General features: G+C 48.7%; 1 protein-coding gene across 1 annotated transcript; it reads left to right on the top strand.

Annotated features, from left to right (window-relative positions):
* Nucleotides 1-24,032: 24,032 nt before the first annotated feature.
* Nucleotides 24,033-25,994, top strand: BSX (brain specific homeobox). The gene is made up of 3 exons (XM_054176215.1): nucleotides 24,033-24,300; nucleotides 25,408-25,604; nucleotides 25,758-25,994. The coding sequence occupies exons 1-3, from the start codon at nucleotides 24,033-24,035 to the stop codon at nucleotides 25,992-25,994; spliced, it is 702 nt and encodes a 233-aa protein (XP_054032190.1).
* The last annotated feature ends 1,034 nt before the right edge of the window (nucleotides 25,995-27,028 follow it).

Here is a 27,028-nt window from a genome sequence, read left to right as displayed (position 1 = left end):
CGATGATCCCAAAGGTATTTTCCAACCAGCTTCTATCCTATCCATCCCTCCATTCTTCCTTCCCTCCCTCCATCCTCGCACAGTGCATGGCTGCACCATCCCAGTGTACCCATGAGATGGCACTGGAGACGCAGCTTTTGGGGCTTCTGCTTGGACTTGATGGACGAAGCTGTTTCTTTTCTTGGGGAGTAAAAGTACTCCACTTTTAGGGGCGAGGTCCCCAAAGTTTATTGCTGTTGAATATCTGATGTGGGACTGGGGTTACCTTTCATCCTGGGGAGCCAAGTGAGGTGTGGAGCAGCTCATAAAGGTGTTGGGAATCAAAGAAACTGAGCCGTGGACCTTGCTGGGATAAAGAGAACTGAGGAGCAATTTGCAAACTCTCTGCTTCCCTCCAGCCCCTGCTTTTAACCAAGGAGCTGCCGGGCTGAGCTATCCCATACTCTACCAAGCTATAAAAGATCATTAATTACACCAGCTGACAAAGGAAGAGGAGGAGGGAATATAAGCAACATGCACTGCCCCACTGGCTGGTGGCCAGGAGATGACAGCACCTGACCACAGAATGGCCAAGAGGCACTGTTTGTTTCTTGGTGGTGGGTTTGGGCTTGTTTTGAATTGAATTAAAGCTGTGATAATAATGCTAATTTATGGTGTTTAATTTCATCTAGAAATGTCTCCCATTCATAGTTAAGCTTGGCCTTGAGGGAGATGCCTGCCTGGAGTCAGTGACCCAGCTGGGGGAGAGAGCTTCGTCCTTGCTAATTGGTGGGAAGCTGAAGTTGGGGTAGAGCCTGCCCTGCTCAAGCAGCTAATTCAGCATCTTGGGGAAGCCACAGAGTTACAGAGGGAGTCCAGGAGGAGAGGTAAGAAAAAAAAGCTCTGGGTTCCTTGTACAGCTTTGTTGCTAAACATGAAATACTCTGCTACTGAGGGAGGGAAACCTCTGTGTGTGCTCTGGGAGCGAGAATCAGCTTATTTCCTACACATACTGCAAGAGAGAGAGCTTTGAAGAAGCTTTCACTGCTTCTTGAAGAAGAAAATGTTATTGAGGGATTTTACAGGGGTTGAACGTTCCTGTTTTGTGAGTAAACAGTCACCATCCCTGGAGGTGTTCAAAAAAGGCTTGGATGTGGCACTTGGAGCCATGGTTTAGTTGTTATGAGGTGTTAGGTGTTGGGTAACAGGTTGGACTTGATGATCTCTGAGGTCTATTCCAACCTGGATGATTCTATGATTCAATGATCAAACCCAGGGTTAGAATCTGCAGTGGCCTTAAGGATAGTTAAGCAAACTGTGCTTAACTTTTTTGCATTGGAGGTGTTTAGGAGGAGGCTTGATAGGGAGCTTGGTTGCATGGTTTAGTTGATTAGGTGGTGTTGGATGTGATGATCTTGAAGGTCTCTTCCAACCTGGTTTATTCTATTCTACTCTAGAAAAGAGGGAAGTCCTTAACCTTCAACAACTGCAAAGGGTTAAAAAAAATAGGAAGAGGGGGAAAACAAAAAGGAAAGGAGAAAAAGGGGAGGGGGGAAGGAAAAAAGGGAAAACATATAATAATTAAAACCCAATTGAAACCCATCAGGCAAAAAAGAGAGCTTGGTGTTTGGTGGTGGGTGGCAAATGGGTGGCTGTAAGGGAAGGACATGTCTCAAAGCTGTGATTTGGAATTGCCAAGCCAGAAAGGCTTGCTGCAAAGGCAAAACACAGCTGAAGCAGGAGGCCAAGCAGCTCCCTCACTGCTGAGCCTCAGTACTTGTCTCCTCTCCCTGGTCAAGTGCCTGTTTTTTCATCACACGATTGACTCCGTGGCTGTTTTGTTCGGGCTGAAAGACAGGAGCGCTTGCTGGAGGAGGCAGTCAATGCAGAGGTCCTGGGGCCTCGAGAAAACAAGGATTAATAAGAGCTTTGCTGCCTTTGAGCTCTGCACCCAAGTCAGCCCTGAATGAAGGCTTTCCTCTAGGATGCAAAGCCAGAGCTGCCCATTTCCTTTGGGGTGCCTGGAAGGGAAAGCGGGGTTGAGATCCCTGAGTTGTGAAGCAGCCAGCAGTGTCTGGCAGCTGAATTAGAGAACTGGCTGCTCAGGGGGGAACCACCCTGGTCCTGAAAGATAAAGGGCTGTGTAACCTGCTCTCCTTGTGCAGAGCATGCTCAAGGGCTCCCCCAGTTCCTGCTTCTGCTGCTGTGTGCCCACCTTGTCCCCAGACTGTTTGATGCCTTCAGCTTTCAAGGCCTCTTCCACTAGTAACAAAGGCCAACACAACCTATGAATGCACAGGAATACATACTGTGAGTTAGTCTAGGAGCTTTGTCAGAAAAGAAAGCAAATCTTCAGGAAAAGAAAGCAAATCTCCTGCATTTCATGTGTTACTGGGGGGGGTTATTGACATGTAAGAGCAGTAATGGTGCACCTAAGCTTGGTACCTGGGAGCAAGAAGCAGGTAATCATTCCAGTACCTGAAGGGACCTTATTGCTTTCTACAACTCCCTGAAGGCAGGTTGTAGCCGGGTGGGGATTGGTCTCTTCTCCAGGCAACCAGCACCAGAACAAGAGGACACAGTCTCAAGCTGTGCCAGGGGAGGTTCAGGCTGGATGTTAGGAAGAAGTTCTTCATAGAAAGAAAGATTGGCCATTGGAATGTGCTGCCCAGGGAGGTGGTGGAGTCACCATCACTGGAGGTGTTTAGGAAGAGCCTGGATGGGGTGCTTGGTGCCAGGGTTTAGTTGAGTAGATGGTGTTGGGTGATAGGTTGGACTCGATGATCTCTGAGGTCTTTTCCAACCTGGTTAATTCTATCCTATCATCATCACCATCTCTAATTCTACAACTGGTGACGACTCCCCACTGGGCAGCACTTTCTGTCTGTCATCAAATCTCTGATGAAATCTTTAGGCATGAAATATTTAGCCCTGCTCCCAGCCCAAGTGCACGTCGTGTTAACGCGTCAGAAGCTGCCTGGAGACAGCATTAGGGTGGTAATTTGAAAGCGAGTGAAGTGATAATGCCATGCACACTGCTTTTGTGAGCCTGCATTAATGCAGCTTTGGCCAGGGCTGGGCCATTGACAGCAAATCGACTCCCACTAAGAGTAGGAGGGAGGGTGGCTAAAACTGGGGCGGGGGGAGGCAGAAAATAAAGCATATTGACCAGGCAACTGCAGCGCCTCAGTAGCCTTTAATCTATTATTGCCCTTGATGGGGATGTTTTAATGCAACTTTACTGTCAATTGCATTTATAGTGGCACACTCCTGCCTGCTGGGGAGCGCTGGGAAAATGGCAGAACTTGGCTCATGCTGTTGCTTAGAGCTCATAGTTATTGATCGTGGCTGGGCTCAGGAGTCTGGGTTATAATTATTTCATTAAACCATTTAATGGTTATCAAATATGAACCCTTCTACTAGTCCATTTAGGAAATGTAGTGAGCTTGAAGTTTTATTGCTAATCCATGTTGATCTTATTTTTCTGAAGCTGTCCAATGCTCCCAAGTGGTCTGCCAAAAGCTCTTGGAGTATCGATCCCAGGAGAGCTGCTCTCCTCAGCCCCGGCCTCTCACGTGGCGCAGGGAGCTGGGGTAGGTTGTGAGTTAGCCTGAGTTAAGAGATCATCTTAATAACTGCACACCTTGGTCACCTCTCTGACTTGTTTTTGTCACAGTGGAGTCACTCCCAGGCTGTCACAGTAGAGAAGACACTCAGGCTCTTCCCTTATGAAAGACATTTCAGATTTAGCCCTATGAGGAGAGGCTGAGGGAGCTGGGGTTGCTTAGCCTGGAGAAGAGGAGGCTCAGGGGAGACCTTCTTGCTGTCTACAACTCCCTGAAGGGAGGTTGTAACCAGGTGGGGGTTGGTCTCTTCTCCCAGGCAAGCAGCACCAGAACAAGAGGACACAGTCTCAAGCTGTGTCAGGGGAGGTTTAGGCTGGATGTTAGGAAGAAATTCTTCCCAGAAAGAGAGATTGGCCATGGGAATGTGCTGCCCAGGGAGGTGGTGGGGTCACTATCATTGGAGGTGTTTAGGAAGAGACTGGTTGAGGCACTTGGTGCCATGGTTTAGTTGCTTAGATGGTGTTGGGTGATAGGTTGGACTCGATGATCTCAAAGGTCTTTTCCAAGCTGGGTAATTCTATTCTATTCTGTTCTCAGATCCAGTGGGGTTGGACTGGATGACCTTTAGAGGTCCTTTCCATCCCAAACCATTGTGTGATTCTATGATTCTAAATCCTCTGAATTCCTGTTATCTTCACTTTTCCTCCTTGTGAGTGGCAGATGAAGTCAGGCTTCAATTCCTGTAACTGAAAAGCCCCATAGGAACCAGAGGGAGTGCAGAAATCCCAGGGACTCTCATCAGCTGCTCCAGAGCACGCTGCTGCCCTCTCTCTCACCCAAGTACCTTTCAAGCCAGGCAGACTTCACGTTTAAGACGTGGGAAAACTGGATGAAGCCAGGTGCAGGGAGCTAGGGAGGCTTTGAGGGAGCACCTTGCTATGCATTTGTATTCCAGATCCATTGAAAGGCTGTGTTTGCTGGCCCCTTTCCATTAAAACTCTGGATGCTCTGGAAAAGCTCTATCTTAATTCGAACAAACTGATTCCTTGGGTTTGGGGTGGGGTTTTTTTTCCCCCTTTCCTGTGGGCAGGCAATAGAGTTTTCTGCAGAGTCCTTTATCAGTATTCTGTGCTGCCTTCTGGCAGCTGCTCATTTCGTGTTGCCTCAACCTGTGCTGACCTCATTTTCTATCACAGAGCAGTGAAGGATTTGGTAAAAATTAGTTATATTAGTGGCTCCCGATCCAGGCAGTTTATTTGTGATATGACAAATATTTCAGCCATTAGGATCTTTCCATCTCTTAGCAGCTTAAATGCACTCACTTATATTCCAAATCACTGCTTAATTTAAAAGCCTATTTGGCTAGATTGTTGCAGGCACGAAAAAAAAACACAGAACACTTACCCTTTCAAATAGGCCCTGTAGCACAACTGGAGTTGTGCCTGTGATTGGATCTCTCCCTCCATAACTTTACACTCAGACTAATCACTCCCAGCACAGCAGAAGCACATCAATTCCACAGAGGAAGGGGCAGACGCCACGCGAAGGATGTGGGGGCCGGATCCCTGCCTCCTCCCCTCCCTGCGTTGAGTCAGTGCTTTGCTTTCCCCCACCTGCCCTGAGCATAGATTCATAGAAAGGTTTGGGTTGGAAGGGACTTGAAGATCATCCAGTTGCAACCCCTCTGCCATGGGCAGGGACACCTCACACTAGTTTAAGTTATGGGCCACTCAGTTTAGGAAAGATGTTGACTTCCTGGAGCATGTCCAGAGAAGGACAACAAAGCTGGGGAGGGGTCTGGAGCGCAGCCCTGTGAGGAGAGGCTGAGGGAGCTGGGGTTGCTTAGCCTGGAGAAGAGGAGGCTCAGGGGAAACCTTCTTGCTCTCTCCAACTCCCTGAAGGGAGGTTGTAGCCAGGTGGGGATTGGTCTCTTCTCCCAGGCAACCAGCACCAGAACAAGAGGATGCAGTCTCAAGCTGCGCCAGGGGAGGTTCAGGCTGGATATTAGGAAGAAGCTCTTCATAAAAAGAGAGATTGGCCACTGGGATGTGCTGCCCAGGGAGGTGGTGGAGTCACCATCATTGGAGGTGTTTAGGAAGAGACTTGATAGGGTGCTTGGTTGCATGGTTTAGTGGATTAGATGGTGTTGGATGATAGGTTGGACTCAATGATCTCAAAAGTCTCTTCCAACCTGGTTTATTCTATTCTATCCTATCACTACCAGCCCTTGTCAGAAAGTCTCTCCCCAGCTTCTCATAGCCCGCTTTAGGCTGCTCTAAGGTCTTCCTGGAGCCTTCTGTTCTTCTTGAACAGCTCCAACTCTCTCAGCCTGTCCTTATAGGGGAGGTGATGGGATGTGAAAGTTGTTTCCTACCTTGCTATGTGTGCAAGGGCATAAAAGCCACTGCAGAGCTGGGAAGGGCAAGAGGGCTAGCAAGCCACTTCTGCCAATCAAGCAGGCAGCAGGTATGTGCTGTTGTGATGCTTGGAGGAGCTTCCATATTTCTTCCTTTCACATTTTCCCACCCATGACTTCTCAGCTCCTCTTTGACATCACTGTTCCACCTAAAACTGGGGAGCAAACCCATCCTTCCTCCTGTCTTCCTGGCCATTGAAAGCCATTACTGGCTGGTGAAAGTTATTACAGCACCAGAGTTTTCTCTTCCTGAGCTCTGAGAGGAGCTTTCTGTCTGTGTACTGCATCAGCTTCCACCACTCCAGCTCTGAAACTGGTTCCTCTGCTGGTCTCTAATGGACAGGTTTAAATTCACAGGCAGCAGCTGTTTAAAGGCAGCAGAAGGGAGCACTGCCAGAGAGTGGTTTTTATCAAAAGGATGAGCTCTTGTTTAATGGGTTGGGAAGAACCCACAGGTAGGTTGTGTGATGTGTTTGCTGCCTTCTCTGCCACCCCTGTTTTACCCTCCTGTAGGTCTGCAAGCCTGCCTGCCCCTGGATCTCAGCTGGGACTAGATGCACTAGTCATTTCCCTCTGAATTTTAGGAGATGAGACTCCAGGGCTGAGGTTTATTTATGAGGAAGAAAGGACCCACAGATTAACTCAGCTAATGTCTCCCTCTGGAACTCTGTAGAGGGAACCAGTTCCATGTCTTAACCCAGGGGCTGGGTGTCATTTTTTGCCCTGGTTTTCCCAGGCTTCCTCCCAGTTAAGTAGCAGCTCATCCAGCCTGCTCTTAAACACCTCCAGGGATGGGGCCTCAACCACCTCCCTGGACAACCCATTCCAGGGCTTCACCACTCTCATGGTGAAGAACTTCCTCCTCACCTCCAGCCTGAATCTCCCCACCTCCAGCTTCATTCCATTAGGTTATGGCAGAGGATTCTGGTAGGTTACAGCAGAGGTTCTGACCAGCCTGATCTAGTGTGAGGTGTCCCTGCCCATGGCAGAGGGGTTGGAACTAGATGATCCTTGTGGTCCCTTCCAACCCTGACTGATACTATGATTCTGACTGCAAAAAAGAGATTATCCTAAGGCAACTCAGCCTTGATAAATTCTCCTCCACCTTTCACCATTGAAGAGTTATGATGGAGACTTATTTAATTGCTCAGGGAAACAACAGCAACAAAAAAAAAAGGCTGAGAGAACCCCAGCAAACTGCAATTCTTGCTTAGTTTCACTATTCAACTTGCAAGACTCTAGGAGTTCAGATGCTGATGGAAGTGTATTGATTTTTTCCTCCCCCCACCCCCACCCCCTTATATTGAAAGCTTCCCAAAAAACCTCCATCTCAACAGAGTGGGGGGAGGCAAGAAAACCCAACCCACCTCCCACGATGCAGGTCCCATGGTTCCAATTAAAATCACCTGTTAACTTTAAAAGGCCTCCCCTGAAAAAGGGGGCTTCAAAGATTTTCATTTAATTGACTCAATGCAAAATGCCCTTTACAATTACCACCACAAACTGCTCGGTTCCCGCTGAGTAAGACCCAATTTGAGATGTTTATCAAGACTTTGCACTCTTTCCCATTCCTCATACTGAGTTCTTGAGTCCCTTATTGACAGCCTGCATCTGTCAGCAGTGGATATTTTTAGTTGGTGGCAAGAAGGCTTTTAAAAAGGTTGTAATGGCTTGGTTCTGGGGGGGGGTGGTGGGGGGTGGTGGTTTGTGTGTGTGTCTCTGTGGTCTGAAGCGCTAAATCAGCTCTGAATCGCCTCGGGAGTGTGGGCAGCGCTGGGTGCCCTTTATTTCAGAGGAGCCAAATGACATGATTTAACAAATTTCTGCTCTTCTGCCTCTGAGTTATTTCCATAAAGGCAGAGCTGTTCAGTGCAAAGCTCCCACCCCTTGTTTTCCTTCGCTTCTTGCGTGCCTTACAATAAACTTCGCCGCCGCGGATAAGCGGCGTGGCACTGGGCTGGTTTCTGCTGCTCTCTCTGGGCTTGATTGTGGGGTTTAGCTAGAAATTTGTCCTCCAAAGACTGCCATCCCTCCCCCCCTCTCCCCCAGTTTGAGTCAAGTGTGCTTTTATTAGAAGACAACGGTTTTATTTGAACACATTTGCTGTCTCAAGCCAATAGAGCACTTCAGTTTTCGAGCTGGGTACGGCGAGATGGGCAGAAGGACATGGGGTTTGCAGTGCACAGGGCACATACCTGGCCCCTCGCTGTGTTTTAGTACCCAATTGTGTTTTAGTACCCTCTGAGGACAGACTGAAAGAGTTGGGGCTGTTCAGTCTGGAGAAGACAAGGCTCCAAGGTGACCTAATTGTGGTCTTCCAGTATCTGAAGGGGGCCTACAAGAAGGCTGGGGAGGGACTTCTTAGGATATCAGGTAGTGATAGGACTAGGAGGAATGGAATGAAGCTGGAGGTGAGGAGGAAGTTTTTCACTGTGAGAGTGGTGAAGCCCTGGAATGGGTTGTCCAGGGAGGTGGTTAGGACCCCATCTCTGGAGGTGTTTAAGCCCAGGCTGGATGAGGCTGTGGCCAGCCTGATCTAGTGTGAGGTGTCCCTGTCCATGGCAGTGAGGGTTGGAACTAGATGATCCTTGTGGTCCCTTCCAACCCTGACTGATTCTATGATTCTAAAATGTAAAAGGGAGGGCTTTCTCCAGCCAGAAAACCATAATGTTTTTGTGCCTGTGAGCTGGATAGTTCCATAGGCTGTCACCCCACCCTGCAGGGACCTAGCCCCGAAAGCACAGCCCTTAAGATGAGGCAGAAAGGCCACAGACAGTCTCTGGCTGCTGGGAGGGAGGTTAATTTTCCCCTTCTGTCAGGACAATTTGGAATTTTTTTCATCCCTAAGGTGACAAGCAGGGTGAGGGAGGTGATTCTTCCCCTTTACTCTGCTCTTGTGGGACCCCCACCTGCAGTGCTGCATCCAGTTCTGGTGCCTCCAGGACAAAAAGGACATGAAACTGTTGGAGTGGGTCCAAAGGAGGTCCAGAAAGTGATCAGAGGGCTGGAGAATCTCTCCTATAGGACTAGGTTGCAAGAGTTGGAGCTGTTCAGCTGGGAGAAGAGAAGGCTCTATGGAGACCTTAGAGTGGGCTTCTGGTACCTGAAGGGGGCTGCAAGAAAACTGGAGAGGAACTTTATACAAGGACTGGAATTGACAGAATGAGAGGGAACAGATTGAAACTTGAGGAGGGGAGATGGAGACTGGAGATTAGGAAGAAATTCTTTTCAGTGAGGGTGGTGAGACACTGGAACAGGTTGCCCAGGGAGGCTGTGGATGCTCCCTCCCTGGAGGAGTTCAAGTCCATGCTGGATGAGGCACTGAGCAACCTGGGCTGGTGGGAGGCGTCCCTGCCCATAGCAGGGGGATTTGAAGTAGATGATCTTTAAGGTCCCTTCCAACCCCAACTATTCTATGAAATGCAAGCAGTGAATTGCTGAGGCTCTGAGAGGAGGTCATCCAGAAGCCAAGATATTGTCTGAGGGCAGACTCTGCCTCCCCTCTCTCCTGCACAAAGGCCATGCTCGTGCTGCCCAGCAGGAACGCTGCCCTTTCTCTTTACTGAACGCCACCTAGCCTGCTAAACCCCAGCCCAGCTCTCTGAGCTTGCTAACAAGGGAGGCTCATAAATTACCCCAATTAGAGTTCCACAAACAGTGAGTTTGTTTCCACACTTTCCAATCAAAACTCCAGCCGGACTGGAGGGGAGAAGCTGTTAGCTTCCAGCCCCCACTGCAGCCATGCTAATTACAAGCCACAACAGGTTAAAAGTGTCCAGCACAAAGGTGATAAATATGGGTGTAATTAGGGGGTTATTGTAGGGGCTTAATTAGGATAGCTGTAATTAGCCTATTTTCCCTGATCTCCGTTTAGCTGCTGACAAAATCAAATGGAAAATATTTTAATTTAAGAGGGCCTTCTAAGCACAGGGCTGCTAGAAGAGACTTAATTACTCATTGATAGCTGTGAGGTGGAGAAATCACTGCTTTTGTGCCAGTAGTAATAAAAAGCAAGGATGTTAGCCAAAAAAAAAAAGAAGGGGGAAAAAAAAAAAGGAGAGATTGATTTAGGATTCAGTCCAAGTCCTAACCTTCAGCATCATGAAGCTTAACCTGCAAACAGGCATCAAAACCTCCAGGGAAAGGTCTTGTTTCTCCTTGGAGGCTCAGGGGACACCTAATTGCTGTCTACAGCTACCTGAAGGGTGGTTGTAGCCAGCTGGGGGGTGGTCTCTTCTCCCAGGCAAGCAGCACCAGAACAAGAGGACACAGTCTCCAGCTGCACCAGAGGAAGTTTAGCCTCAAGGTGAGGAGAAAGTTCTTCCCAGAAAGAGGAATTGGCCATTGGAATGTGCTGCCAGGGAGGTGGTGGAGTCACCATCCCTGGAGGTGTTCAAGAATGGCTTGGATGTGGCACTTGTAGCCATGGTTTAGTTGTCAGGAGGTGTAGGGTATGAGGTCATAGGTTGGACTTGATGATCTCTGAGGTCTTTTCCAGCCTGGCTGATTCTGTGAACTTGTCCCCATCACCCCTTGTCTTTTCCACAGGACTCCTAGTAAAAAGAGAGACTCCATGCTCCTGGTAGCCACCCTTTATATGCTGGTCCATGGCAATAAGGTCTCCCTTCAGCCCTCTCTTCTCAAGGCTGAACAAATGCAGCTCCCTCAACCTTCTCTCGTACGGCAGGGCTCTGACCTGCTCACTTTCCTTAAGGTTAAACAAAACAACCAACTCCCTGCTGGTGCTGTGGGAGCAAGGTACAACTCATGCACAGCATACCAGGGCGTTGTGGCATTGCTGCTTCTTTTTATCTTTCCCCAAAGAAACTCCTCCTGCTACCATCCCTGTGGATTAGGTTGCTCATTTACTGGGCTTGAAAACATTTTCCTGCTCGCAAGCTAAACAGATGAGACTCCAAGATTCCTCTCTTTCTTGTTCACTTAGGGGTGAAAAATTGCCAGCAAGAATTCAATTAGCATCATATCTGCTTAGCCTGGACTGTGCTGAGGGCCTTCCTATAGCCATACTTTCACTGCATCATCTTCACAATAGCAGCATCTGCTTTATTATGAGTTGCCTAATTGCTTCTGACATGCCCACTTATTATATGTTAACAATGTCCTCCAGGGTGAATAGTTAGAGAAAAAGGGAGGGGTGATCACAAAGATGTTTTTCTTCTGTGTCTTGGACCTCCTTTCAGAGTGAAAAGCTGTGGCTGACCTACTGACAGAAAGGTCCCTAACTTGTAGACCTAACTTCCTTGCTTGCAGAGGCTGGTGGCAAATTGTCCTCTGGGAGTTTGTTGTGGGGGTGGGCTGGTGGGTTTGTTTCCTCCATTGGAAAATACATGTTCAGCCTTGTCAGGGAGGCTTCTGGATTGTGTGGAATGGGCTGATGTGTTACGTGAACATGAAAGAAGGCTCTGGGGAGACCTTAGAGTGGCCTTCCCACTGCTTGAAGTGGGTCTACGAGAAAGCTGGGGAGGGACTTCTTACAAGGGTTGGTTGTCGTAGGTCAAGAGGGGATAGACTGAAGCTTGAGGAGGGCAGATTTAGACTGGAGATTAGGAAGAAATTCTTTGCAGTAGAAGTGGAGAGACACTGGAACAGGTTGCCTGGGGGTTATGAATGTCCCCTCCCTGGAGGTGTTCAAGGCCAAGTTGGATGAAGCCTTGAGCAACCTGGGCTGGTGGGAGGTGTCCCTGCCCATGGCAGGGGGATTGGAACTAGGTGGTTTTGAAGGTCCCTTTCAACCCAAACCATTCTATGAATCTATGAAAGTCTCTGTGACATTCTTTCTGATGGTGCACAAGATAAGCTGGGTCAGGCTGGCATCCTTCACTAGCTCAGCAGAGACAGTTAGACAATCTGGGCACCTTTTGAAGCTCCCAGATGTGTTTTGCAAAGACCTCTATGCAAAATTCAAAGCCATCAGTCCTTCAGCTGGGACCTGAGGTCAGCAGTTATATATTGCTTTTCCATGGGAATTACAAAGTTGTTCTGAGTTTTCCTTCTATGAAACTAGGAGGGTTTTGCTGTGTGCTGAGGAATGAAACCTGATTAGCTTGGAATTGCTGGTATGGAGCACCCAAAGGTCATGGTGGTGACAGGAGCAGGAGCCAAAGGGAAATTCAGCAGCCAGGCTCAGTTCTATTCTGCTCTAGGTATGAAGGGTAGGGCATGTTTGGGGCAGGGAGGTGGACTAGGGCAGTCCTTGAGCTGGCTGCCAGTCCTGTTTCACACATGTTTGCATGGCTGCAACATCACTTGAGCAGTTTTATTAGCTAATCTTTGGCACTTTTATAATCTGGCTTGGTATCAACTGGCACTCTGATTTCTGTCTTCATTTCTGACTGCTGCAGAGACACCCTTGCTCTCTGTGGTGTTTTTGGCTTTGAGAGCTCATGTTGTACGCAGCTGGGCGATGGAGCTCCATCCACACTGCTCATTGCATGGTCTGTATCATTTCACATCAGAGAAAGGCTCACTCTAGAGGCAACAGACATTGCCCTCCTTATTGTGCTGCTGCAGAAGAGGAAGAAATCTTCCTGTACCTTGTGACCCCTCCTGGTAGCTGCTTCTCCTGCAGGATGCTGTAAAGGCATCACCCAGGAAAAAATCAAAGTGTCAGATGACAAAAGAGCTCACAGCAATGCAATGGCAAAATGGTTCTTGCTGGGAAGCATAATGTGTGCTTCTCATGGAAGATGACTGTTCATGGAAGTCCAGATCCTTAGCCATTTATCTCCTATCCCTCCTTGTGGCAATAGCCTGGCTCCTCTCCTGCATCCCTCATGACACTGCAGTGCCTCCTGATCAGGGGAATCTGATGGCTTAGGGATGCAGATTTAAATGGTAGGAGCCAGTGGGGATGTGATGAGCTCTGATGCCTCTGTCTCCTTCCATGGGCCCGTCAAGTGTGGACACACGGAGCTATTATATGAGCCTATGTCATTTAGAAGAGGGAAGTAAGAGGTGCCCCACTGTCTCTCTAAATTCACTTAAATATCTCTTGTAGGATTTTTGCTGTGGTGTTCAGGCAGTGACAAGCACTTTGTGTTAGGTCTCCTGCAGTTTATAGCCACAAAATTGTGCCTGAAGCTGAAAAGTGCAGAGCACCCATGTGAGAGAGGTGCATATGCTGGATACACAGGGAACTGAAGTACAGAGACACCAAGGGGTGCCAGTCTAAATCCTGTTAATCAGAGGTAGACTTCTCCATCCTTCCAATCACCCACACCAAAGTAGCTTGTGCAGGGTCCCTTGCACCAAAGTCTATGCCAGAAGCTACAACGAAGCCCAGGGTTCATGGAACTGCCTTGCCCAAGCACCTCCACCCCCATATCCCCTGGAGATAGAATCATAGAATCAATAAGGTTGGAAAAGACCTCAGAGATCATCAAGTCCAACCTATCACCCAACACCTCATGACTAACTAAACCATGGCTTCAAGTGCCACATCCAATCCCCTCCTGAACACCTCCAGGGATGGTGATTCCACCACGTCCCTGGGCAGCACATTCCCATGGCCAATCCCTCTTTCTGGAAAGAACTTTCTCCTCCCCTCCAGCCTAAAATTCCTCTGGCACAGCTTCAGACTGTGTCCTCCTGTGCTGGTATTGGTTGCCTGGGAAAAGAGATCAACCCCCACCTGGCTACAACCTCCTTTCAGGTAGTTGTAGAGAGCAGTAAGGTCTCCCCTGAGCCTCCTCTTCTCCAGGCTAAACAACCCCAGCTCCCTCAGCCTCTCCTCACAGGGCTTGTGACACTGTCCACCCTCATGGCCCAAGACTAGGTGGGAGAGGCATCAAGCTGCCACCAGCATGCTCACTGGTAGGTACCACCCATTAGAGGCAAGTTCTGAAGGGTGCAGATTAAGGTGAAAAGCAAACAGAAATTGCAGTGGGCTCTGCTCCAGCCTTGAAAGCCCAAGCTGGAAGCTGCTGAGGTAGGTGAGCAGTGCAGGTGTTCCTTCCTTGAGCCACGTTTTGGGCTCATTACAGGCAGTGCCAATTGCTGCTGCACGTCGGCTGGGCTGCGATGGGAAGCGCCTTGGACTTTGTCAGAGGAACTTATTAGGGAGCATTAATAAAACTTGTTACCCTAATTGAAACAAATACTTAGAGAAAAAAACCAAGGCTTCAGACATTAATGGATGGGGGGAGAGAAGGTGAAGGGGGGAGCAGCACACAAGGAGCTAGGCTTCCTGCCCTTTTAGGATTGGATAGCAATAACCTCCCCATGATGACAGCTAAATTAGAGAAGATGGCTTCCCATAATTTCTCCAAACAATCACTTAATGGGAGAGGTATAATTCCATGAAATAGGTGAATGGAGTACTGATCCATTTTATGGAACCATCAATAAACTAAACCTTGCCTGCTTTTAAGATTAAACTGAAGGGAAAAAAAAATAGGGGAGGGGGGGAGGAGGGAAAAAAGAGGGAGGGGGAAAAAAAGAGGGAGGGGAGGTAAAAAAGAGCTTCCAGCCAGGGAAAGGAGAAAGGAAGAGTATTTATCTTTACACATAAAATTTGTGTGCTAGTAAAGTGCAGGCAGTGACAGGAATTTCAATTATTTAATCAAAAAGAAAATGAAAGTGGCTTTAAGTGTTGTGATTTGAGCCAGGGAAATCTAATGTGGGCTCACATTGAATATGAGGGAAATGGGAAGAAAATTAAAGCTGCTCCTACTTAAATCATGTGGTTACAAATGGTAAATTAGTTTCTCGATGTTTTCATTTAAGTGTTTAAGTGGAAGGTTTTATTCTTAATGTAGTGTTGTGACACAGAATAAAAACCTTATCTGTCTCTATAGCTTCCCACCCCCCTTTTTTCCTTCCCCTCTCTGTGCTGCTGCCTTAGAAGGCAAAAGGGGGGGGGAAAAAAGCTGCAGCAATATTGGGCTGCTTTTGTTAAAACTGGGAGGCAATATGCTTTCACCACAAGCTCATTAAGGTAATAGATGAATAATGCCTATTAAAAATGCACTAGGCTAAATGAATTTAATGTGTGTTGGGAGGGGAATTGCATTTGCCAGAGGATACAAACTGGAAAATTTCCCTCTTTTCCCCCCCCCCCCCCTTATTGTACTTATTTTGAGGCTCAAGTACTGACCTCAGTTGGCTAGAAAGGCACAGACAAGCAGGCAGAGAAGCCTGCACACACTCAGCTCTGGTTTGGGACCTTGTTAGAAGGATGGCACAAGCTCAGAATATTCTACAATCCTCTCTTAGCTTGGAGGGAATTTTTGCATGATCTGTTGCTTCCCAGAACTGTGCTGCTGTTTTCCTCTCTTCAAGCTTATGCCTCTTGACCTGCTGGACTACTTCTAGGTTTAATTTTCCATCTGAAATAACAAATGGCACACTGACTTGCAGAGGGGGCTGCAGGCTGTTGAATGCCAAGGCTTGACCCCCTCTGAAGTCAAAAAGAAAGCAAAAACAGCAGAGGTTTTTTGGGGGGCAGAGCACAAACACATCTTTTGTGTTGTGAACCTGGTGAGCATATTGCATTGGTTGTTTCTAACATCAGCTTCGAAGAACAGACAACATTTAAGAACTAGGAGACTGAAGAAACAAGGGACAAACTCCACACCAGTGTAGCTTGAAGGTCTCTTCCAACCTGGTCTATTCTACTCTATATGGAGCTGCCTGGGTTCAGAGATGCATGGTCTGAACTGGTTGGGGTTCCAGGCTGAGTTGGTTGGCAATCCAGTAAGATGTTTGGAGGAGATGTTTCTAACATCAGCTTTGAAGAATAGACAACATTGAAGAACTAAGAGACCCCATAAGTCCTTATTTAATATATTGAGTAGAGATAAAATAACACACACACACACTCAAAAAAAAAGGCCAATATGTGTGTTCCATAGGTAAGAAATCAGGTTTCTGAGGCTGTGCACTTTCCCATCATGCTTCTCCTTGTTCTAAAGCAAAACTGCCCAGCTCTGTGTGCCATGGTTTTTCTTCCAGCTTTGAAAAACCAGGAATACAGAAATCTTTTTGTTGTCCAGAATGTGTTTAGCCCATACTCTTTTTACATGCCTGCAAGATGCAAAACTGATCCCCCTAGTCCAGTTAGATTTGTCAGAAAGTTACTGTTCCCCCTAGAAGCATCTACAGAGTTTAATATCTAATTAAAGATGATCTTATAGCACTGTCCTACTGCCTGAACAGGCTCTGGCCACATATCTTATAGACTTAAAGATGAATTAAAGATTATCATCAAATTGTTAGGGTTGGAAGGGATCTCAAGGAGCATTTAGTTCCAACCCCCATGCCAGGGGCAGGGACACCTCACAGTAGAGCAGGTTGCTCAGAGCCATATACAGTCTGGCCTTCAAAATCTCCAGAGATGAGGCTTCCACCACCTCCCTGGGCAACCTGTGCCAGTCTCTCACCACCCTCATGGGGAAGAACTTCTTCCTGACATCCAATCTGAATCTACCCATTTCTATTTTTTTTTTTCCAGATTGGATCCTGTATCACTCTCCCAATGCCTGCTGCTGGAACTGTTAGAAACCTCACAGCATCCTCCCCTGAGGTGATGCCTGTGCATTTGCTTTTGCTACACCAGACCCAAAAGAGGCAGTTGGGTCAGGGACTGAAAGCCTTTGTGATTCTGCTAGCCTCATAGGTCAGGCTCACACTGTGCTAATGAAGTTACTGCCTTCTAGTCAGCCACTTAAGAAATGCTGTGTCCAGTTCTGGGCCCCTCAGTTTAGGAAAGACGTTGAGTTGCTGGAAGGTGTCCAGAGGAGGGCAACAAACCTGGGGAGGGATCTGGAGCACAGCCCTGTGAGGAGAGGCTGAGGGAGCTGGGGTTGCTCAGCCTGGAGAAGAGGAGGCTCAGGGGAGACCTTCTTGCTCTCTCCAACTACCCGAAGGGAAGTTATAGCCAGATGGGAGTTGATCTCTTCTCCCAAGCAACCAGCACCAGAACAAGAGGACACAGTCTCAAGCTGTGCCAGGGGAGGTTTAGGCTGATGCTAGGAAGAAATTCTTCACAGAAAGAGGAATTGGCCATTGGAATGTGCTGCCCAGGGAGGTGGTGGAGTCACCTTCCCTGGATGTGTTTAGAAGGAGACTGGATGAGGCACTTGATGCCATGGTTTAGTTGATTAGATGGTGTTGGGTGATAGGTTGGACTCGATCTCAAAGGTCTTTTTTTCTCTGCTCTGTATTTTGGGCAAGTCCATTTAATTTGACTGAGATGACTCTGCTAAATCCTTATGATGGTAAGGGGGAAAAAAGAGACTTTGAGGTAGTTGTAAAGGTATCATTTGCTTTAGCAGGAGTTTATATTAAAGTAAAATGTTGGGAAGAGTGAGGAACGGCTGGAATGACTCAAATCTTATAGAATTAAAGAAATTGAGTTGATTCTTTGGAAACATGGCAAAAAAATGATGCCAGCATTATCTTACTAATCTATTAAGAGGCCACCACCTGCATCATTACTGGTCCTAGGTGACCCAGAGCATTGCAGTACTTCCATTAAAAAAACCCACCAGTATTGACAAATGTGAGAAAGTGGTTTTTAACATTAGACAGTATTATCTTGCATCAGGTTGCCATTTGAATACCTCATCCTTGGAAATGTACAAAATGCCATTCCCCAATGTCATTTCCAGCTTTAAAGCATTATTTGGAGCTGCATTTGCTGCCTGGATTCTAGCTTTTTTCTCCCCTTCGACCTGTCATCCACTTCTGAAGTGCTTAAAATAAAGTGCACAGATACAGAGTAAGCTGAAACAGTCAAGAAGCAATATAATACAGAAATGTTTTGAGTAAAGTGTGTTACTCAGATCTTTCTAAAGTACATTTCTCCCTTTATTCTGAAGGCCACAGCGCAGGCAACTCTGCCTAATGCAAGTAATGGAACCAATCTCTCCCTTTGATCATCAAAAAGGTTATCTGTTTTTGTCAACTGGGTCCAACTAGTCGTAGAGCAAGCGTGAAAGGAAAAGGTTTAATTGTCTTTCAATCAGGAATGATTCCTTTTCTTTTAACCAAATGATCAGCCAGGGCAGCATCAGCTTGTGACCAGCGCCGGGCGTGAGAGACATGGAAGAGGTGACAGTGGTGTCACAGCTTCTCTCTCAGCATCAGGTGATGTAACAAGTTGTGTATTTGAAGTAGGAGGGGGGAGGAAATGAAGGCAACACGTTGAGGCTTGTGCCAGGTGATTTATAAAATCCACTCTCTACTAGAGGTTCACCTTTGAACCCAGGGCTGAATCACATTCAGAATCATAGAATCAGTCAGGGTTGGAAGGGACCACAAGGATCAGCTAGTTCCAACCCCCCTGCCATGGGCAGGGACACCCCACACTAGATCAGGCTGGCCAGAGCCTCATCCAGCCTGGGCTTAAACACCTCCAGGGATGGGGCCTCAACCACCTCCCTGGACAACCCATTCCAGGGCTTCACCACTCTCATGGGGAAGAACTTCCTCCTCACCTCCAGCCTGAATCTCCCCACCTCCAGCTTCCTTCCATTCCCCCTAGTCCTATCACTATCTGATATCCTGAGAAGTCCCTCCCCAGCCTTCTTGTAGCCCCCTTCAGATACTGGAAGGCCACAATTAGGTCACCTGGGAGCCTTCTCTTCTCCAGACTGAACAGCCCCAGCTCTTTCAGTCTATCCTCACAGGAGAGGTGCTCCAGCCTTCTGATCATCCTCGTGGCCCTAAAGCTTAGCACGGAGCTTGTAACTGATCACAGCTTTTCAACTGAGCCAGTCGAAATATAAACACAGAAGATTGGAGAGGCTTGCTAGAGCTCTAGAGCTGAGGGAGAGCTGTTCAGAGCACCTTATTTGTAAACACATGTTGCCTAGGTGTACCTTGTGATGTACCACAAAGCATGCAAAGAGCTAGAAAAACAATATTCTTCCCCCACAGCCAACCTCAGCCGGATGGTTTGCCTCGGAGTTTGAGAAAGGAGTTACTAGGTAAAACTCCAGTTCTCGTGATCCAGGAGGTCAGACAAGGTGGGTTATAACAGCTCCTCTGGCCTTGGAGTGCATCATTTGTGTGCTTTTCATTTTTTAAGGCTGCAAAACGAGACACTTTGGGGTCGGGAAGTGGAGAGTGGAACTGAGAAGAATCAAAGTATTTGTGTCATTTAGATCCATAGGGTCTGTTGGGGTTTATGTAAGATACTCCCCACTTAGGCCAGCCTGAGATCAGGCTCAGGGATTCTGTAGTTGAAGCACTTCTCTGAGCAGGAAAAGACATATGAGGTTTTCATGAGGAACCTGGAGCTGCTGGAAAGAGTCTGACAAATAATCAGAGGAAAGGCACAAAGAGCTGTGGGGAAACAATGGGGCTAAACCAAAAGCTTGAATAGCTAAGAAAGGGGGAAGGAGGATTATCATGCCCCAAAACTTAAAAGCAAGGATGTGCAAGGTTCATACATCATGAAATTAGGGGGGAGAGGGAGGTTCTGAGATGTTAGTGTAAAAAAAAAACACAAGTGAATTAAAATGTTGAGTTGTGCAGGTGATTGTTAGGCAGCTGGAATGGAAGAAAACAAATCAGCATTGATGTGCTGAAAGCAACAGCAAAGCAGCTACTACAGGGGTAGGAATGGATTTTTTTTGAGAGCAAAGGATTAGTGAAGATCCCAAAGTACAGATGGTCTTGGGTGAAATAATCACCTTTGCCTCGAGGGAGTAAGCGCTGCCCACGGGTTGGTCACACGATGGGGAAGAATTGATATGTAACCAAATGAAGAGAAGACTAATTGAAAGCAGGTCCCAGGGAAACTTCTAAGCCTCCCTCCCAATTTGTGGCTCATTCAAAACCAAAACAACAACAGCAGAAAAGAAGAAAAAAGGGGAAGGGAAAGGAAAGGCAGGGGAAGGGAAAGGAAAGGAAGGAAAGGGAAAGGAAGTGAAAGGGAATGGAAAGCATTAATCTTGCTGTGTTTTGGAACAGTATAGATAATCCTGCTGGAGCTGAATACAAGTATCAGGTAATTTAAAAGATCCTAGCTCTTAGTATGAGTCATTATTTTAAGGGAAGTTTTTTGGATCAAACCTGTCAATATTTTCTTTGGTTTATGTAAGTAGCCTGCCTTCAGAAACTGCCATGAGCTGGCAGGTTTTGGTGCCCAGTGAGGCAGGCCTTGGAGACCCGCAGAGAAATGGCAAAGGCAGACAGGATGCAGAGAGGGAAAGGGATTGCAGTGAAAGACAGGAGTATTTTTTCCCCTTCTCACCAGGAGCACCCATTGAGCCTCTGGGCAGAGGCACCCTGCTCCTTCAGGGTGGGGAGAGGTTTTGCCTGAAGCATCATGCATGGAACATTCTCCATTAAGCCATGCTTTGTGTTCAAAAGACCTCTTTCTATGTTGCGTCTGTGGCTACTCATACCGAGCTCTTCAGACCTCTTTCCTGCAGCCAGGAGCCCATTTTGATCGTATCAAGGCTGTCTGTTTTTAATTTAACCCTTCCTTTTTGAGTGGATGTGTCTTGAAAGGCATGAAAAGGCTGGGCTTCCAAGCTACCTCACCTCTTCAAGAGCTCTGGGAAGGTAAGTGCACGTATTTTTAAACTGCACCAAATTTATCCCTAATGCAGCACAGAGAAATAAAGCTCCCAACATCAGTGTAGCTGCACTGACCTTTTAAATGACCCCCACCTCCCCCTCCTAGGTTTGAAGTCAGATACATTTCTGTTTTCCTGGAGGAAATTTCCCCATCATATCTTGAAATGATCTTAAGTTGTGCAAGTAATGACAACTGGTGGCTGTGCAGGCAAAGCACATCTGTGTTATTAAATCATGGAAGGAGCTGTGCCTGTACACAGAGCCATAGAATGGCCTGAGCTGGAAGGGATCATATGTGGAGAAGGGGGGAGGGATATGCCTGTTGCTATCAGCAATGTTTCTGAAGCTCTTGGGGACTGTAGATACCATTTTGTTTTCTTTGACTGAAGAAACAAGGGACAAACTCCACACCAGTGTAGCTGCCTGGGTTCAGAGATGCATGGTCTGAACTGGTTGGGGGTCCAGGCTGAGTTGGTTTGCAATCCAGCAAGGTGTTTGGAGAATGCAAGAGCAATCCTAGGTCCTCTTCCTGGAGAAGGAATACACAATGAATAAAACACTCGGCAAGTCAAACCAACCAACCTGCTTGCAATGACTCCAGATTGTCTCATTTCCTCCCTTAGATGTGCCTCTCAGCCCAGCAAGACCTCAGCTTCTGCCCAATTTGGAGACAGTTTCTGCCACCTCTGAGGAAAAGCTGTGGTGCCACCTTGATAGGGGACACCACCTCATTGAGAGAAGAGTCTCTTTGGAGCCCCAACTCACCCATGAATTTGGCAGCAAATGAAGGTGTTTGTGTATGCAAAAATACATAGCAGTATCAGCTTGTGTACATGTCTGGCCAGCCCGGGGGGGTGGGAAAGAGCTAATCTATGATCTGGGGACTAGTCCTCAGGGAAGGCTGAGGGTGCTGGGTTAAGATCCATACTGCTGGGTCCCCATCACCGTGGGAACCTGCAGAAGAGGGCAAAAAAGAGGTAAAATAGGTAAGAGATGTGTAGGGGAAGGTGGTGGGAAGCACCTGCCCCCAATCCTTCTGTGACAAAAAGCCAGAAAATGTTAAACTGAAAAAATCCATGGGTTCTTCAGTGCAGAGGTCTTCCCTTCCTGAGGGTTATCTTCCTTTCAAGGGACTTCTCCACAGACAGGGGACTGTCACCTCTCTTTCTTGCCCTTGATTTAGCTCCAGGGAGATGCTGCTATGCCTGAAGCACCGCTGCCTAGCTTGGAACCAAGTTTTGCTGCTGTTGCTGCAAGGTAAGAGCAAGACAGCAGCCCTGCTGCTCCCTCCCCAGCTCTACCCTGCATAAAAAAGGGACTCAAAAAGCAGCCCCCCTCAGTGTCTATCAGGCAAGCAAGCTCTTGTCTGAGTCCTAAAGCTGTGACCCAATCTGGCTGAAGTAACACAGCTTGAATCTTTCAGATCTCCTTTAAATATATATATATATACACACCCCAGTGATGAGCAAAGTCCTGCCCCCTTCCCCCTCACCCCCCAGTTAAGCAATCTGAGCTGATGAAATGGCCAGTCAAGCTGCTTAGACTCCCTCCATTAACAAGTCAGGCATTAGACTCATTTCATCACTGTTAATTCATTTACTTACTCATTTGCTCCTCAGAGAAAGTGGTTAGCCTGTTGTATTTTTTAAACCCCTGGCCCAAATCCTGGGCTGATGCTGAAATGAGCATTTCAGGAGGGGACAATGCAAGGAACTTCAATATTAATTTTTTTTAGCATCTTTTTTTTTTCCCCTGAAGGAAAAGAAGGAGCTTTGCCAACCTTTCCCCTAGCCCTGCCCCTCCCGAAGCGTTCCTGCCTCTGTGCAATGCCGTGCCCACATCCACCCTGTGTGGGCACAGATGTATAGAAGATAAAGGCACAGAGATGATGCCCACATGTGGGTACCACACATCTAAAATAAAATGTCTATATATCTACAAATATCTATAAAACAGCTAAAACAAAACTTGTGTGTGGCTGCTGTCTCTAGAGAGACACACACTCCCATAGGGGTTTTTTCTCCTGCTGAGACAGGGAGCTCTCCAGTCCCCTCCACGTCTGGCCAAGTAGAACTGATGATGGAGCCTCCACATCTGTATTTCCAAAGCTGCCTCCTGAGATAACCAACTGTCCTGGTGCCACCCACATGTATGGTGCCAGGGAAGAGGAAAACTGCAGGCACTGCGAGTTGCAGGTTCATTAACACCGGACACTTGCAGTTTCTATTCTTTTAAAGGTTGTTGGTTTTCCCCCCCCACCCCCTCCCCTCATCTATTTACCATTTACCAGCTCATCCATATGGAAGACGTGGCTTACACTTCCCTGAGAACTGTACTTTTAGGACTAATTGATTCTGGTAATTAATTTGTTCTACCTGCTGGATCAGATGGAAATGCTGTCCGTGTGCCCAAGGATTAGCACTTGCCTTTCTAACATCTTTCTTAATTATCTAATAGCATGGGTTGTGTGAATTCTGGCTCTATTAGAACACTTTTACTATTAACAGTAGTGATTGGAATTGTGATGACAACTCGATTTCAACAAATTAGAGCTTAAAATCAGGAGATGAAGGAGAAGTGCCTTCTTTTTAATTTCCCTGAGTTTAACATCAATAATTAGAGCAATTTTCTGAGATGTGAACCGAAATTATCTCGGCTCTGATGTGGTGTATCACCCTCATTTGAGCAAATTGACTCCTGGGAAATGAATGTTACAGATTAGGGGTGGGGGAGAAGAGGGGAAAAGAAAAAAAGAAAAAGACAGACAAATAGAGGAAAGACCAAAACCAGGAACAAAACAACAACAACCAAAAAAAAAGCAAACAAACAAACACAACCAAAAGCGGTGCGAGCACAATACTGAGCGAGGACTGGATGGGGACAAAACCCCGGCAGGGTAATAACCTCAGTGGAAAAGGACAAGTAGAGCACGGGGCAGGGCAGGAAAGTGCCACTAATGCCCCCTTCACTTCATCAGCCCCCTCCGTCGCCCCCCTTCCTCCCCCACTCCCCCCCCTAAGTTTTTGCTTTTAAAAGGAAAAGGACCAAACGCCTGTCTTTGGGAAAAGGCCCCGACCCCAGCGCTGGGACCGGGGCTGAGGCTGCTCGGGGGAAGCTGCGCGGTACCAGAGAGGCTCCGCGCCCCCTCCGCGGTTCGGGTGGCTCGTCCCACCCCACCCCGGGCTTTGGCGATTGGTTCTCTGCAGAGCCCCCTGCCCACCGCGCCTCAAAGGTGCGCAGCTCCCCGCGCAGCCCGCGCCCACCCACCTCTCATCCCCCGGCTCTTCCCGTTTATTTCTGGCTGGGGGGGAAATTTTAATCTATATATTTTGTTTTCCTCCCCTCAAATTGTTATTATTTATTTTTGCTCTGATTTTTGTTAATTGTTATTTGTTTATTATCTTTGGTTTTGTTTACTATCTTCGGAGCCGCGAGGTGCAGCCGGCCGCGCTGTTTCCTCCGGCAGCCAGCGCTCAGCCCAGCTCGTTCCCTTCCCTGCTGCCTGAGAGGGGACAACAGTAATGAACCTCAACTTCACCTCGCCCGTGCACCCCGTCTCGGCGCCCAGGCCCACCTCCTTCTTCATCGAGGACATCCTGCTGCACAAGCCCAAGCCCTTGCGGGAGGTGCCTCCTGAGCACTTCCCCGGCTCCTTGGCCTCCCGTGTCCCCCTTTTGGACTATGGGTACCCCCTGATGCCAGCCCCGACCCTCCTGGCGCCTCACCCGCATCCTGCCCTGCATAAGCCGGAGCATCATCACCACCACCCCTATTTTCTCACCACCTCGGGTAAGTGCAGCCCTTCGCAGGAGGAACCTGTGGAGTTTGTGGCCAAGTGGTGTCGAGGTGGGGACTCGGGTGGGAACAGGAGCCCGCAGCCTCAGACGGGACAGGCTCCAGCAGGAAAAGACGAGTTCTTCTGTTGTGGTGGGCACCTGCCCGCATCCATCGCCTGAACCCCAGCTTTGTGCCCCGGGCAGCAGCCGTCAGCTTCCCTCCGCCGCGGGGAAGCACCGGCTGCCCGAACCCCGCCGGCCGCAGCCCCCAGTCCCGGGAGCCCCGGGCAGTGTCAGCTTCGTTATCGGGTAAAGGAGCACCCCGCGCTGCGCTTGTCAGGCACTAGATTGCCCGAGATCTTGAAGGTTTCCCTATCCTTCTTTGTCTTTAACTTTGATTTTTAAAATTACTTTTACTTTGAGACCGCTAGTATCTCTTTTTTCCTTGCGTTGTCCCTCCAGACGGTGACCTGGCTTCGCTTTCCCCGCTCCAGCGGCACTGCTGGGGCTGTGCCTGTTCCTCTCCCAGGGGCTGGGACAGGGTTCCCCCTCCCGGCCGGAGCCTGGGGCTCTGCCAGCGCGGTGATGGGCGCTTAGACCTCCTCGGGCCCGTTCTCTACGCTGCAAGCAAGCCCGCTTTCAAAGTTTCTCACCGGGCACCTCAAATTGCACATCGGTGCGGCTGATGGAGGACCGCTCTTCTCCTCCCAGCCTTATCAAGGGCTGCCCTATATTTTTCCGTCTCCATTTCGTTGTGGTTTAATTGCTGGCAGGTGAAGGTTTTCCTGGCAGGGCTGAGCAAGTAGCAATGGGAAGGTTGCGGGAGATGCCCGGGCTGCTTTTGCCTTGCTGGGCTCAGCAGAGGAGAAGCGCTTTTCAAAGCTCCGTGTTTTCAGAACAAGGGAAAAAACCCAAACCAAACCGATAAAATAACCTCAGAAACGAAATAAACAGGGAGGTGTGGGGGGGAGGATTTAAAAAATAAAAGAAGCAGGTTGAGAGCTCAACCCCGAGCCGCTGCAGCCCAGCTGGGGGTCGCAGAGGGCAGAAGCCCTCGGGTAGCTCCGGGATCGGCTCCTTCCCCGACGGTAGCCCTGGTCTCGGCCGTGTGTCTCCCCAGGAGTGCCGGTGCCAGCCCTGTTCCAGCACCACGCTCACGCCGAGCTTACCGGGAAGCACTGCCGCCGCCGCAAAGCCCGCACCGTCTTCTCGGACTCGCAGCTATCCGGCCTGGAGAAGAGGTTTGAGATCCAGCGCTACCTGTCCACACCCGAGCGGGTGGAACTGGCCACGGCCCTCAGCCTTTCCGAGACGCAGGTACTGTTTAGGGGGTCTGGCATCCGGCCCCATCCCGTATCCCGCGCCGCATCCCCACTTTCGCTTTTTAATTTTCAGCTTTTTTTTTTTTTTAATTTCTACTCTTTTTTTTTTTTTTATCATTACTTTTCCCCTCCCTCCTGCTTCCCCCAGGTGAAAACTTGGTTCCAGAATCGGCGGATGAAGCACAAAAAGCAGCTGCGAAAATCGCAGGACGACCCGAAGCAGCCGGGCGCCGAGGAGAGCCGGGAGCTGAGCTCTCCCGAGCCCGAGCTGCCCGAGGCGGCCGGCGTAGAGCCCCGCAAGGCTCCCTTCCTCCTGCAGGACCCCGAGGACGAGGTGGACATCCTGGAGGAGGGGGACCTCTGCGCCGGCCCCCATCGTCTCTAGCCGGCCCGGACTCACCTGCTTCTCCGGGGCGGCACTGCCCCAGCCCGGGTCCCGCAAGCCGCTCCTTAACCCCCAGCCTCCAGTCTGCCGGAGCCCCGAGGGAAGGGGATCACCTTTTGGAAGGAGGTGCTGACGCAGGGGGAGCCCCCTCCCCGGCGGCCAGGCCCAGGGAGGAGGCAGCGGAGCGGTGTGGGGGCACCGCGGTACCCCCGACATCACTCCCTAGCTTGGCCCGATGTTGGCAGAGCAAAACAAGGCAAGTTTCCTTTCCCTTCCCATCGAAATCTCGGACTTCCCCCCGTTCCCTGAGCTTTCCAATAAAGGTACAAGCGTGGCGGGTTGCTGTGGTCACTGAGCGGCAGTGGGGATCCCTCGCTCTGACCCCGCCAGACCCCGCAGAGCACCCCTGAGCTGGATTGGTGCTTATCGCATCTTCCCCGGGGCGGTAGGTCGGGGTTTCATCCTGGGCAGAGCTTCCAGGGCACCCATATACTAAAAAAAAATAAATCTAAAATAAAAATAAGGACAGAACAAACCCAAAGAATTGTACAAACACACTCGGAAGAAACAGGTGGGACCAAAACAAGCATTTATTGAATTCCGAGAGGGGAAAGGGGGAGCAGCAGGAATCTTTCGATCCTGCCAGGACTACTCGGAGTAAAAGAGATTTTTCTCCAGCTCGGAGAATCACCTGCATGGGCAGCCTGATTCCTTCACGGCTTCCAGTCGTGAATCACCTTCGGGATAATTTTTCTTTTCCTCTCAAAGAGCCGCAGAGCTGGTCCCACCTTTGGCTTCTGTTCCCCCCTCCCCAGTCTGCTTCTACCCCAGCGCCTCTCTGAGCTCCGTACTGCAGTCAGAGCACTCACCCTCCGTGCTCGTTTTGCCTTTTTCTTCCAGAGAGATGGTTTAATTTCCAGGTAAACGATGACATTATTATTTTTTTACATTATTATTATTTCTTTGGGTTTATTATTATTACTGTTTGTTGTTTGCTTCGTTTTGGTTTGTTCTGTGGCGAGCTGCTGGCTGAC

Source organism: Dryobates pubescens, chromosome 34 (genome assembly GCF_014839835.1).
Source record: "Dryobates pubescens isolate bDryPub1 chromosome 34, bDryPub1.pri, whole genome shotgun sequence".
Classification (NCBI taxonomy): domain Eukaryota; kingdom Metazoa; phylum Chordata; class Aves; order Piciformes; family Picidae; genus Dryobates; species Dryobates pubescens.
This window is presented reverse-complemented; position numbering and strand designations above follow the sequence as displayed.

Excerpts from the sequence above, each read along its gene's own strand:
- BSX (XM_054176215.1), top strand. The coding sequence starts at position 24,033 with ATGAACCTCAACTTCACCTCGCCCGTGCACCCCGTCTCGGCGCCCAGG. Across the intron at positions 24,301-25,407 it reads CTATTTTCTCACCACCTCGG|GAGTGCCGGTGCCAGCCCTG; the intron begins GTAAGTGCAGCC and ends GTGTCTCCCCAG. Across the intron at positions 25,605-25,757 it reads TCAGCCTTTCCGAGACGCAG|GTGAAAACTTGGTTCCAGAA; the intron begins GTACTGTTTAGG and ends TGCTTCCCCCAG.